The 14,625-nt window shown below is 46.7% G+C and overlaps 1 protein-coding gene across 1 annotated transcript in view; it reads left to right on the top strand.

The window, feature by feature from the left end:
• Window positions 1-14,625, top strand: part of wdr18 (WD repeat domain 18) — a 31,022-nt gene that overhangs the window by 2,889 nt on the left and 13,508 nt on the right. The window contains exons 4-5 of the mRNA XM_026323760.2: window positions 882-1,023; window positions 13,222-13,365. Coding sequence (XP_026179545.1) covers window positions 882-1,023; window positions 13,222-13,365 — 286 coding nt within the window. The remainder of the gene's footprint in view (window positions 1-881; window positions 1,024-13,221; window positions 13,366-14,625) is intronic.

Raw genomic sequence — 14,625 nt, 5'->3', positions numbered from 1 at the left:
TGGCCTCATATTTTGCACCCACCCATATATGGTCCTGTCAAAGGTTCACACTAACACCAAGTTAACAGCAGGTTAACTTTAAGGCCACAGACTCATCCTTGAACAAAGTGGAATTAATAGTGTCGGAGAGAGGGGGTAGTAATTTGATGACACACAGCAAGGAAGAAGTGGGGTGAAGGTGCAAATTCACGGAATAACGGTAGCAGTCATAAAAGCATGAAATGTTTGAATGGTAACACCCAGTCTGGCCTTCCTGAAGATTTTAATAGGAAAAATGAAGGTAAAAGAGAAAGCTCACACATGAAACTGTATGAAACGAAGCTAATGGCCAAAAGCCGAAACAATTACAGACATAACTTCTGGTTGCAACACAAATCAGTAGTAAAATTTTCTGCCAAATGCAAGTTGTCCCACACTGCTGTAAGTCTCAGCATAGAGCCTCCCTTTGCAAATTATTGTGTGACCTCCAGGCAGCCTCCTTGCACCTCAGAGAGAAATTAGAGTTTTGGGATGTCCCTCATTAACTCTGGGTCGACTGAAGAGCGAGAAAATAAGAGATTTGGGATTCAGCCTGCATGTCAGTCCTGCTATAGACGGCCAAACTGTACTACAGGTGACCCACCGTTGAGACTGGCTCCAGCCCTGCAACCCCGAATTGGACTAAGTGTCATAGTCATAGTTGGATGGATGGATAGATTTCTGAATCTTCGTCAAGTCTGGTTCAGTAAATCAGTGGTTCAGTAAATTTTCAGACCCCTGTGTCAGAGAATTGCCTTTCAGGCTTCTGTGAGACTTCCAGCCTATCTGTTCATTCCATTTTTTAAAGGAAGTTCTGAATGTAGAAACCAATGTAAAATCTCCCTGTTTCCTGTGTATTACAGCGTGATCCAGCTGGATTTAAGCCATGCTCCTGACCCTCGTCACATCCTGTCCCGTCACTCTCTACCAATCACAGACCTGCACTGTGGCCTGATGGGAGTTCAGGCCAGAGTTGCCACCGCCTCCTTAGACCAGACTGTCAAGGTAAGGCTCTTTGTAACTGCTGGAGCTCGTCCCAGCTCTCTTTGGGTTAAAGGCAGGGGCACACCCTGGACGGATCACCAGTCCATCACAGGGCCAGAGCAAATAAAATAATTTAATGAAGATAATAAAACAAGCAAAAACTGCTAATATATGCAGAAATATTTGATTCCATAACGGTACCAAAAAACAAACAACAAATTAATGTTGTTACAGTGCGATGTTTAAATAACTGATCATTATTTTCTATTACTGGCTTTTGGATGCATTAATCAGGTTGATTGGTTTGAGAAGTGTGTCAGTCATGAGGAGTAGCCTGCAGGTCAGTCCTGCTATAGACTGATCACCCTGAGGCTCTGACCGATGGTTCTCTGCAGCACTGATGCCATGACTGCAATGAAACTGAGGTTCTGGTTAGTTGTTGACCTGCTGCTTCATGATCTGTTCCTCTTGTTAAGGTAACTATTCATTAGGGGACAGTACCCGGTAGCAGGTACTTTTATAGCACCGGTTTGGCCAAGGTGTCAAACGAACTCAACCGATATTAAAATGTGACGTGAACAGACTGTGGGCCACTGATTGGACAGGGAGTGTTGTCACTGAAGGAATCATGAGCACGACGTCTGACACAAGAATCAAACCCGCCATTTTTAAAAACCAGCAAGTTGGTTTTCCTAATGCTGCTCGCCATACAACACCATGTTCCTATGAGGAGTTGCCGATGTTTCACACCACCATGCTATGATGACCCTGCCCACGTTGAAGTGGCACTCAGTTGTAATAGAGAATGACCCAAACCGAGTTGAGTAGAGCCAAGAAGGGCTAAAACTGTAGTGGTAAAGGGGCCTGCTTTGGCCTGCGTGACATTTTTCAAAGGCGCTTTGGTTTGTTGTTGATTTTAGGTTTTTATTTTGAGGCTGATTCCAGTTTTCATGTCTGTTAAAGCAGCTGAATCTTTATTAATGTGAAGTTTTATTAATTTTAATATTAATATTATAAATATGAATTAAATTTTTTTTGCTTTTGGTTTGACAAACCAAAGCTCATCAGGTATGAGCAACTTTGGCTGTGGAATAAATGTGATGTTTTCTTAACAAGCTTTGGTTTGTCATTTCTTTCTTTCAGAGGATGATCAGCTCAGAGGTTCTTAAAACCACCCAAGTCATGTAGAATCTGACAGTTTTAATGGAGTTTGGTTTGTCCTTTTCTGTATTTCAGCTGATCCTGAGTTTTCCTGTCTTTCCAAACCCGGCTGAGTGTTTCTGTCAGAAGAATAAAAGCTTTGGATTAAATAAAACTGAGGACAGAGATAAAGCTTCCCAGAGGCTGAGACTGTAATTGGTGGATGTTCTCACTTTTATCTGGTCTGTGATTGGTCGGTCGCCCTGTGGGGACAGATATTTGTATTAAAATGTCTTTATAAAAAACATTATTTTAAATTGAATATGCTCCCAGTAAAATAAGCTCATCATTTGTGATCCAGGTCTCTGCAGTTTGATGCAGGTTCACATCAGATTCCAACTGAAAAAAAGACCAGTATTGTTAATTCAGGATGAAACAAGTTTGAACCCCGTGTGTCGTATTACTGCTCTGTAAATGAGCATGTGGCTGTGGGAACCTAAAGAACGGCGTCTGCACCGACTCTGAGGTCATTTCATTGCTGAAAAGTTCTGAGGTTGAAGCCATCGTGTCCGACCTCATGTTTGTCAGGTTGACAGATGAACTGGTCGTGGGGGTGCTGGGTGGGAAAACGGATAAACTGGTGGTTGTCATGGCAACGAGGCAGGTAGAACAGGTGTTCTCCAAGAGATAAAGTTGACTGATGATGATGGATGATTTAGTGAAGGAAAGTGACAACAAAGTCCACTATTTCAGACACAGAAGTCACTGAGTTTGAGCCTTGGGAAGCCCTGTGTTGGACCATCCATCCATCCATCCATCTTCTTCCGCTTATCCGGGGCCGGGTCGCAGGGGCAGTAGCCGAATCAGGGATACTCAGACTTCCTTCTCCCTGGACACTTCCTCCAGTTCTTCTGGGGGGACACCGAGGCGTTCCCAGGCCAGCCGGGAGACATAGTCCCTCCAGTGTGTCCTGGGTCTTCCCCGGGGCCTCCTCCTGGTGGTACATGCCTGGAACACCTCCCAGGAGGCGCCCAGGAGGCATCCGGAACATATGCCCAAGCCACCTCAACTGACTCCTCTCGATGTGGAGGAGCAGCGGCTCTACTCCGAGCTCCTCCCGGGTGACCAAGCTCCTCACCCTATCTCTAAGGGTGCGCCCGGCCACCCTGCGGAGGAAGCTCATTTCAGCCGCTTGTATCCGCGATCTTGTTCTTTCGGTCATGACCCAGAGCTCATGACCATAGGTGAGAGTAGGAACGTAGACTGACCAGTAAATCTTCACCACAACGGACCGGTACACCGACTGCATTACTGCTGCTGATGCCCTGATCCGTCTGTCAATCTCGCGTTCCGTCCTTCCCTCACTCGTGAACAAGACCCCGAGATACTTAAACTCCTCCACTTGAGGCAGGATCTCTCCCCTGGCCTGGAGATGGCAAGCCACCTTTTTCCAGTTGAGTACCATGGCCTCAGACTTGGAGGTGCTGATTCTCATCCCAGCCGCTTCACACTCGGTTGCAAACCGCCCCAGCGCACACTGGAGATCCTGGCTCGATGGAGCCAACAGGACAACATCATCTGCAAAAAGCAGACATGAAATCCTGTGGTCTCCGAACTGGACTCCCTCCGGCCCCTGGCTGCGCCTAGAAATTCTGTCCATAAAAGTAATGAACAGGTGACAAAGGGAAGCCCTGCCGGAGTCCAACGTGCACTGGGAACAGGTCTGACTTACTACCAGCAATGCGAACCAAGCTCCTGCTCCGTTTGTACAGAGACCGGATAGCCCTCAGCAAAGGGCCCTGGACCCCATACTCCTGGAGCACCTCCCACAGGATGTCACGAGGGACCTGGTCGAATGCCTTCTCCAAGTCCACAAAACACATGTGGACTGGTTGGGCAAACTCCCATGAACCCTCAAGCACCCTTGAGAGCGTGTAGAGCTGGTCCAGTGTTCCACGCCCAGGACGGAAACCGCGTTGTTCCTCCTGGATCCGAGGTTCGACCACCGGCCAGATCCTCCGCTCCAGCACCCTGGCATAGACCTTCCCCGGGAGGCTGAGGAGTGTGATCCCTCTTGTTATGACCCTAGGGGTCATTGTGTGTGTGGTTGTGTGTTGTTGGCTCTCCCCTCCCCATTTCGAGTGTGTATGTTTGTGTGTGTGTGTGACGGATGCTGGAGTGGGCGTGGACTCGAGGACCGTGGATTGGACTTCCGGGATTGGTCCAACACTTCCGGAAGGACTATAAGAAGCCCACGGTCTGCTGCTCAGGAGAGCTATTCTCCCACCTTTGCCATTCCCAGCTATTTTGATAGAGATTTCGACTTCGAGTTAGTTAGTTAGTTAAAGATTAGGTTTTTGTTTCGATTAAAGGATTTAGTATTGCTAGGATTTTCGTTATTTAGTTTAGAAATACTTTGATATTTAGGCTACGTTTGTGTTTTGGTTTTCTCCTGTTTGTTTTAGGAGTTTCCAGGCTAGCGACCTGTGATTTTGTGTTATTTCTTTTGATTAGCTATTATAGGGCTGTTTAGCGTTTTCGTTATTTGATCTTTTGTTTGATTGAGATCGTAGGGCTATTGTAGCGTTTCTGTTATTGATTTTCGTTTGTTTGATATCGTAGGGCTCACGGAGCATTTTTGTTTGAGTAAGGCTAAATTAGCGTTTTGTTTGTTTTGTACATTCTGTATTTTATTCTGTATTTTGACAGAATAAATATTCTTGTTAATTGTAATTCGATTATTCGTTCGTGTTTGTTGAGAGTGGAAGAGGTTTGGAAGAAAACTCCACAATCGTGTTACCCTCCGGCAACCCCTAGGCTGGGACGTAACATAGATTTGGGGGCTCGTCCGGGATGTTTTGCGTACCGTCGTCTTTTTTTTGGTCGTGCTTTTCCTAGCGTGTTCGGTAAGTGTAAACTCTTTTGTCTGTTTCGCAGTTTTTTCTTTTTGTGGTGGTGGCAGCATGAGTAAGGAGTTTAAATTGGAGGATTTCACTTTGAGTCCAACTGTAGATAAGTTGGATAGGTGCCGCAAGGCTGATTTGGTGTTAATCGCCAATTTTTTTGACGTGCATGTGCCGACAAATGCAAAGAAGGAGGAGATTAAACAACTCCTCATAGCAAAGCTGACGGAAAGAGGGTTGTTTGGTGGGCCAACTCCTACAAATGGAGTCGGGCCGGGTGATCTGGCTGGTATTCCTACCCCACCAAAAGACCTCCCAGTCCAAGCTGGACGTACAACAGAGGAGCTAGAACTCACTCTGAGGATTCGGGAGGTCGAACTGCAGAACAAAAGGTTGGAGGTGGAAGCCATGCACCTTAAGGTAAGGGTTCTGGAGTTGGAGCAGGGAGCTGCTTTAGCTGCCAGTCCCTCCTTTCAGTCACCTATTTCCAGACCCCACGAAGGCTTTGATGTTAGTAGGCACATTGCATTAGTACCACCTTTTAGAGAGTCTGAAGTAGACTCGTATTTCAGTGCATTCGAACATATAGCTGCCACCTTAAATTGGCCACGGAATGTGTGGTCTCTATTGCTTCAGTGCAAATTTGTTGGGAAAGCCCAAGAAGTGTGTGCGTCACTGTCTATTGATGACAGTTTAGATTATGATACAGTTAAAACCACAGTCCTCCGTGCTTATGAACTAGTGCCAGAGGCTTATAGACAAAAATTTAGAAATTGTGAAAAAACTGCTACACAGACATGTAGAGTTTGCACGAGAGAAAGGCATTCTTTTTGACAAATGGTGTCAGGCTAGTAAAATTACAACCTTAGACAATTTGCGTGAGTTAATTCTATTGGAAGAATTCAAAAATCGGTTGCCAGAGAAAATTGTACTTTATTTGAACGAACAGAAAGTTACATCTCTGGACAATGCTGCTGTTATGGCTGACGAGTTTGCGCTAACGCATAAAACCGTCTTCGTTCCACCCGTCAGGCATGACTTGAGTTTCATTGAGAGGAAAAATCCCTCTCCAAAAAGCTTCCGACGTACAATCCCAGTCACCGCTGAAAAACGCGAGTGCTTCTACTGCCATGAGCAGGGTCACCTCATTGCTGTGTGTCCCATTCTGAAGAAAAAAGAGCAGAACAGAAATGTTAAATCTGCTAAGTCATCATCTCCAGTGGCTCTTATACAAACCCCGCCACCTACCCTGCCACCTGTGGGCATGGTTGGAAATAACAAAGTGGACAAGGCATTTAAGCCATTTGTTACAAAAGGGTTTGTTTCCTTAGAAAATGAGTCAATCCAAATTCCAATTACGATCCTGAGAGATACTGGTGCAAAGCAGTCTGTGTTACGTAAAGACGTACTACCTCTCTCGGCCCAGTCTTACTGCGGGTCCGACATTTTGATGTGGGGAGTTGAAATGAATGTTGTACGTGCCCCATTACACTTTGTGCAACTATCATCCCAATTTCTGTCAGGCAAATGTAAAGTTGCCATTCGAGAAAAACTGCCAATAGAAGGGATAGATCTTATTCTTGGGAATGATTTAGCTGGCGGACAAGTGTTCCCGCCACCGGAAGTGATCGAATGTCCGATCGCTTCCGCATGTGTGTCAGATGACTCTGTGTTAAACTCACCTATAATATTTCCCATGTGTGCTGTAACCCGTGCTCAAGCACGAAAGTTTGGAAACTTGGTGGATCTCAGTGATTCTTTTATGAGCACTTCTGATCCGCCAAGTCTACCTACAAAATGTGAAGAAGAAAAATCTGTGTGTGTTGAACTACGACCTGATGACAAAACACTGTCTCTGTCGGTGGACAGAGAACAGCTAATTAAGGCACAACAAGCTGATGTTACTTTGTCTTCCTGTATGTCATTGTTACAAAGTCAACAATGTAATCGAGGTGTGTCGTACCTTGTGAATGATGGTGTGTTGATGCGACGTTGGACTCCGAGCTCTGGTAATGTACATGACTCTGTTTGTCAGGTAGTAATACCCCAACACCTTCGTTTCCAAATTTTGACCCTAGCACATGATCACAGTATGGCAGGACATTTGGGAATACGAAAGACATACAATTGTATTCTTCGTTACTTCTTCTGGCCAGGACTCAAGTCCGATGTGGTAAAATTCTGTCGTTCCTGTCATACGTGTCAAGTCTCCGGTAAGCCCAACCAGGTAATTCCTGTTGCCCCATTGAAACCAATTCCTGTAACTGGGGAACCGTTTGAGCACGTCATTATTGACTGTGTTGGTCCGTTGCCAAAAACTAAATCCGGAAATCAATACATCCTCACGATAATGTGTGCTGCCACTCGTTACCCCGAGGCAGTGCCACTTCGATCCTTAAAAGCTCGTGCCATAGTCAAGGCACTTGTGAAATTTTTTTCCACATTTGGCTTGCCCAAGAATATTCAGAGTGATCAAGGATCAAATTTCATGTCGAAAGTTTTCGCTCAGGTCATGGCAGAGCTCAAAGTCACACACCGCACGTCTAGTGCATATCACCCCGAGAGTCAGGGTGCACTGGAAAGGTTTCATCAAACTCTGAAAAGCATGTTACGAAAGTTTTGCTCCGAGTCAAGTCGAGATTGGGACGAAGGCTTACCATTGTTGTTGTTCGCCGTGAGAGAAACTTGCCAGGAGTCGCTAGGATTTAGTCCAGCTGACTTAGTTTTTGGCCACACTGTGCGTGGACCGTTACGTTTGCTCCGTGAAACATGGCTCTCAGAGAGGCCAAGCCCTGAACAGAATATTTTGGACTATGTTAGTTCATTTAAAGAAAGACTACATCACGCATGTCCAAAATGAAGGACCGTTATGACAAAAAGTCGGTTACACGGACTTTTCAGCCAGGTGACCGTGTGTTAGTTCTGTTACCCGTTGTTGGTTCCGGCCTACAAACCAAATTTTCTGGCCCTTACGTAGTTGACCGAAAGCTTAGCGAGACTGACTACGTAATTCAGACTCCAGACCGAAAGAAAACCTCTCGTGTCTGTCACATCAACATGCTCAAACAGTATGTTGGTCGAAAGGAAGAACTTTCGTCTCCTAAACCAGTTCCTGTTACCCCCGTGTCTGTCACCCGCCCATCATACAAACCCAGTGATGACGGGTTAAGCGACAAACATGATTCTGTCCCCTGTGTACGTTTTCAGAACTCGGAAATTTTGAACCATTTAGACAGTCACATAGCGTATTTGCCAGAACCCGCCCGAGCTGACATTCATAACCTCATTAACAATAACCTAGCACTTTTCAATGACATTCCCACCCAAACTAATGTGTTAAGTCACGATATTGATGTTGAAACCCATAAGCCCATTAAGCAACATGCTTACCGTACTCACCCAGAAAAGCGTGCAATAATGCGTCAAGAAGTAAACTATCTTCTAGACCATGGTTTCGCTATTCCAAGCATTAGCCCTTGGAGTTTGCCATCTCTGTTAGTTCCCAAACCTGATCAGACTTTCAGGTTTTGTAACGACTACCGAAAGGTAAATGCCGTTACAAAACCAGACTCGTTCCCGTTGCCACGTATGGATGACTGTATCGACCGTGTGGGTGCCGCTAAATATGTCACAAAATTGGACCTGCTAAAAGGTTATTGGCAAGTTCCTTTGACACCTCGTGCTTCAGAGATTTCAGCGTTTGTGACTCCGGACCACTTTCTGCAATACACAGTCATGCCGTTTGGACTTCGAAATGCACCAGCCACTTTCCAGCGACTAATGAGCATAGTACTGTCAGGTGTGGACAATTGTGAGGTATATTTAGATGACATTGTAGCATATTCTGACACCTGGTCCACACATTTAGACACGCTGACAAAGATTTTTGACAGGTTAAAACAGGCTTCCCTTACACTCAACTTAGCTAAATGTGAGTTCGGCAAAGCAACAGTTTCCTACCTTGGAAAACAGGTTGGCCAAGGTCACGTTTCTCCTATTGCTACTAAAGTGCAAGCAATCCTTGATTTCCCAGCCCCTCTGACACGCCGTGAGCTCCGCCGATTCTTAGGAATGGCCGGATATTATCGAGCATTTTGCAAAAACTTTTCTGAAGTAGTAGCTCCTCTCACGAGCTTAGTAAGTCCAAAAACTCCGTTCCAGTGGTCAGAGAAATGTCAGTCTGCTTTTGAGGCCGCCAAGGCTCTCCTCTGTAGTGCTCCTGTTCTTGCTGCCCCAAACTTCACCCGTCCATTTAAACTGGAGGTGGACGCTAGTGCTCTCGGAGCAGGTGCAGTACTCCTACAGGAGGATGATGCGGGCATAGACCATCCAATCAGTTATTTTTCGAGGAAATTCAAGAAACATCAGCTGCATTATAGCACCATTGAGAAGGAGGCATTAGCCTTACTGTTAGCGTTACAACACTTTGAAGTGTATGTTGGTTCAAATACACAGCAGACCCTCGTCTTCTCTGACCACAACCCTCTCATCTTTTTGACTCGAATGCAAAACAACAATCATCGTCTTATGCGCTGGTCCTTATTGTTGCAGGACTACAATATGGAGATCCACTACAAAAAAGGATTAGAAAATGTGATGGCTGATGCTCTATCCCGATGTTAAAAATAGAAGGAAAAAAAAAAGAGAGACAAGCATTTTCTTGGGAAAATGTTTGTTCTTAGGGGGGGAGGTGTTATGACCCTAGGGGTCATTGTGTGTGTGGTTGTGTGTTGTTGGCTCTCCCCTCCCCATTTCGAGTGTGTATGTTTGTGTGTGTGTGTGTGACGGATGCTGGAGTGGGCGTGGACTCGAGGACCGTGGATTGGACTTCCGGGATTGGTCCAACACTTCCGGAAGGACTATAAGAAGCCCACGGTCTGCTGCTCAGGAGAGCTATTCTCCCACCTTTGCCATTCCCAGCTATTTTGATAGAGATTTCGACTTCGAGTTAGTTAGTTAGTTAAAGATTAGGTTTTTGTTTCGATTAAAGGATTTAGTATTGCTAGGATTTTCGTTATTTAGTTTAGAAATACTTTGATATTTAGGCTACGTTTGTGTTTTGGTTTTCTCCTGTTTGTTTTAGGAGTTTCCAGGCTAGCGACCTGTGATTTTGTGTTATTTCTTTTGATTAGCTATTATAGGGCTGTTTAGCGTTTTCGTTATTTGATCTTTTGTTTGATTGAGATCGTAGGGCTATTGTAGCGTTTCTGTTATTGATTTTCGTTTGTTTGATATCGTAGGGCTCACGGAGCGTTTTTGTTTGAGTAAGGCTAAATTAGCGTTTTGTTTGTTTTGTACATTCTGTATTTTATTCTGTATTTTGACAGAATAAATATTCTTGTTAATTGTAATTCGATTATTCGTTCGTGTTTGTTGAGAGTGGAAGAGGTTTGGAGGAAAACTCCACAATCGTGTTACGCTCCGGCAACCCCTAGGCTGGGGCGTAACACTCTGTAGTTGGAACACACCCTCCGGTCCACCTTCTTAAAAAGAGGAACCACCACCCCGGTTTGCCAATCCAGGGGTACTGTTCCCGAATGCCACGCGATGCTGCACAGGCGTGTCAGCCATGACAGCCCAACAACATCCAGAGACTTAAGGTACTCGGGGCGGATCTCATCCACCCCCGGTGCTTTGCCACTGAGGAGCTGCCGAACTACCTCAGTGACTTCGGCTTGGGTGATGGATGGATAAGCCTCCGAATCCCCGGCCCCTGCTTCCCTTATGGAAGACGTATTGACGAGATTGAGGAGATCCTCGAAGTATTCCTTCCACCGTCCGACAATATCCCCAGTCGAAGTCAGCAGCTCCCCACTTCCACTGTAAACAGTGTTGGTAGAGCACTGCTTCCCCCTCCTGAGGCGCCGGACAGTTTGCTAAAATTTCTTTGGGGCCGACAGGTAGTCCTTCTCCATGGCCTCACCGAACTCCTCCCATACCCGAGTTTTTGCCGCCTTCACCGCCTGGGCTGCAGCACGCTTGGCCCTGCGGTACCTGTCAGCTGCTTCGGGAGTCCCACAAGCCAACCAAGCTCGGTAGGACTCCTTCAGCTTGACAGCATCCCTTACCTCCGGTGTCCACCACCGGGTTCGGGGATTGCCGCCACGACAGGCCCCGAAACCTTACGGCCACAGCTCCTAGCCGCCGCGTCGACAATGGAGGTGGAAAACATGATCCATTCGGACTCAATGTCCCCAGCCTCCCCCGGGATCTGGTAGAAGCTCTCTCAGAGGTGCGAGTTAAAGACCTCTCTGACAGTGGGTTCGGACAAACATTCCCAACAGACCCTCACAGTACATTTGGGCCTGCTTCCTCCTCCGCCAGTGGATCCAACTCACCACCAGGTGGTGATCAGTTGACAGCTCTGCCCCTCTCTGCACCCGAGTGTCCAAGACATACGACCGAAGGTCAGATGACACGACTACAAAGTCGATCATTGGGGAGGCCGTTCCTCCCAATCACGCCCCTCCAGGTTTCGCTGTCGCTGCCCACATGAGCGTTGAAGTCCCCCAACAGAATTATGGAGTCCCCGGTAGGAGCACCTTTCAGCACCCCCCCGAGAGACTCCAAAAAGGCCGGGGACTCTGCACTGTTGTTCCGGCCCATAGGCCAAAACAACAGTGAGAGGCCTATCCCCGACCCGAAGGCGCAGGGAAATGACCCTTTCACTCTGGGGGGGAAAACTCCAACACGTGGCGGCTGAGCTGGGGAGCTCAGCCCACACCATCTCGCCGCCGCTCACCGCGAGCAACTCCAGAGTAGAAGAGAGAGGAGCTGGATTCCAGAGCCCAGGCTGTGCGTGGAGGTGAGCCTGACTATCTCTAGCCGGTACCGCTCGACCTCCCGCACAAGCTCAGGCTCCTTCCCCCCCCAGCGAGGTGACATTCCATGTCCCTAGAGCCAGTTTCAGCATCCAGGGATCGGGTCGCCGAGGTCCCCGTCCTCGACCACTGCCCGATCCACTATGCACCGGCCCCTTATGGATCCCCCTGCGGGTGGTGGGTCCACAGAAGGGCAGCCCCACATCGCTCTTTCGGGCTTTGCCCGGTTGGGCCCCATGGGGGGAGACCAAGCCACCAGGCACTCGCCCACGGACCCGAACCTCAGGCCTGGCTCCAGGGTGGGGCCCCGGCTTCGCCATGCGGGGCGACGTCACGGTCCTCAGTTGTTGCTCCATAAAAGGTCACTGAACCGCTCTTAGTCTGATCTGTCACCTAGGACCCGTTTGCCTTGGGAGACCCTGCCAGGGGCATATAGCCCCGGACAACATAGCTGTGTTGGATTAGGATCCCCTGTGTCGGACCAGGTCGGTTTATTAGGAACCCCTGTGTCGGACCAGGACGGTTTATTAGGAACCCCTGTGTCAGACTGAGTTCATTTATTGTGTTCAGGCTGTTTGTCAGCTATTCATGTATCTGTGGTGAGAGGAGAGGAGCTCGGTGCATGATGGGAAGTCCTCAGGCAGTCTAGGCCTAGAGCAACAGGATGGTTCAGGGTCGCCACATCGTAATGAACGTTCAGGAGGCGCTGAATTGAAGTCGTCACTGCTGCTCACTCTCAAATCATCAGTTTTTTAAGTGGAGCCTAGAAAAGCAACTCAGACTGTTGTGTAGAGCCAGTAGCTCATGGCGGCCTGGGTCAAAGGTCAACTGTCACCAAAACAAACCACTAGCTTTTGTCTCCAAATGCTTTTTGTTGATAGAAAAGAAAAGCTCTGTGGGAATAAAACAAACCTACTGTGAAGAAGTTTGACCGATGCTGTTTCTTGCCACCATTTTTTTTTTTTTTTAATGATCTTTGTCTATGATCTTTGTCAAACAAGAACCTCATAGACCCATCAGGTTCTACGTTCAGGTTCTGGGTAGAACCAGGTTACAGATTGGTCATATACTGCAGTAATTAAACAGTACAATATGGTACAGTAAGCATCAGTAGAAAACAGGAACATAGATGAAATATTGATTCACCTCATAATCAAGTAGCAACATGAAATGCACAGCAGCTGGTTTTCAGCTGAAGCCAAGGACTTTTCTCTATTTTCAGCAAAACAACAAACTTCAAACTGAGCTATGGTCTTCGGCACTTACTGATGTGTTGGTGTCGGGAGAATAATATCAGCTGTTGGTTCTTCTGTTTGTTCTTTGGCAACCATGTTTAATGTCTTTGTCTTGTCCAGGTGTGGGAGTTGTCCTCAGGTGAACTGCTCCTGTCTGTCCTGTTTGATGTGGAGATCATGTCTGTGACCTCTGACCCCTGTGAGTACTTCCTGTTCTGTGGAGGAAGTGATGGGAACATTTTCCAGGTGTCTCTCTGCAGCCAGGTGAGTCCACATCAGTATCTTCCTACATTTTACAGCCACTAGCGCAGATAAATATCCTGCAGCCAACACTCTCAGGACGTAGTGAACCTACCTCCTCTGTTGTTTCATCCTTCAATGCTGTCTCCCAAATCTCAACCCATGGTCCTCCTGGGCCACTGCCCTGCTTGTTTTCCAAATTCACTTTGTCTGCCATTACTTCCATCCTCATCTGAGATGGCATTTTCCAGCTTCTGATTAACTAATCACACCTTATCCAGGACAGTGGGCCTCGAGGAACAGGGGCTTTCCACACCGGTGACATCTCAAGTCCTACATCCTGCAAAAATTCTGTCTTCAATCATCCTGTGTACTGCTGTGCTGCATTGTCAGTCCTTCTTCCCTCCTGTGTCCTGTATTATCTTTAGAGTCAGCAGTAGGTTTCACAGTTGAGATCTGTTTGGATTGGGTCTGTGGTCCTTCACCCCAGGTGGGTCGGGGGCCACGGAGTCCAGGCTGAATGGTGGTCTCAGCCCTGAAAAAATCAGGGAAGCAGTGTCTGTGTCTGCTCAGCCTGCTCTTTCAGTGAAAACCACATCACATGGCCTGTGCAGTTAAAAAGAGTAGATCTGGAATTATGTGGATCCTGGAGAGTGTTTGTGATGATTCATCTCCATCTTTTCTACTTCTGTACGTCAACTCGCTGTTGTTTCTTTTCACAGCAGATTTACATTTTACAGCCTCACAGAGATAATCCTCCAAACAATCCAGAGCTTGTCTACCATCAACACCCCCGTTCTCCCTCATCCTCCCCCTAAAAGGAGGATTCAGCGTCTGTACTCTGAACTGGAGCTCTTCACACTGCAGATGTCATTTCCTCACTGTGTGAGAGGGTCAAAAGTGCACAGTGATGCTGATCAGTCCTCTAACCCTGTATTGATCGTTGGTATATTGGGAGAGATGTGATTAAAGGAACTGATCAAAGCATTTAGCAACAGATAAAGGCCAGTAAAAAAAAACTCATGACATTATCAGTTTATTATTTAAAAATAATATAGAAGTTGCGGGCTACCACAATGAGGTGTGGTCGTCTGAATGTTTTTCATTTTAAATTTTGCTGTTAATGTTCAAATTTATTAAATTTAAATTTATTTATTAATTATTTATTTTATTAGCATTAGTCTGATCAAAGTTTTCATTGACTGAGAAGGCGACAGCCAGGACCTGAACTGGAGACAAACGATGCTGAGCTGCTTTTCGTGACTCTGCTGTTGCTAAAGATTA

Source organism: Mastacembelus armatus, chromosome 4 (assembly GCF_900324485.2).
Source record: "Mastacembelus armatus chromosome 4, fMasArm1.2, whole genome shotgun sequence".
Classification (NCBI taxonomy): Eukaryota; Metazoa; Chordata; class Actinopteri; order Synbranchiformes; family Mastacembelidae; genus Mastacembelus; species Mastacembelus armatus.
Note: the sequence above shows the minus strand (reverse complement) of the source record. Positions and strands in the feature narration are given on the sequence as shown.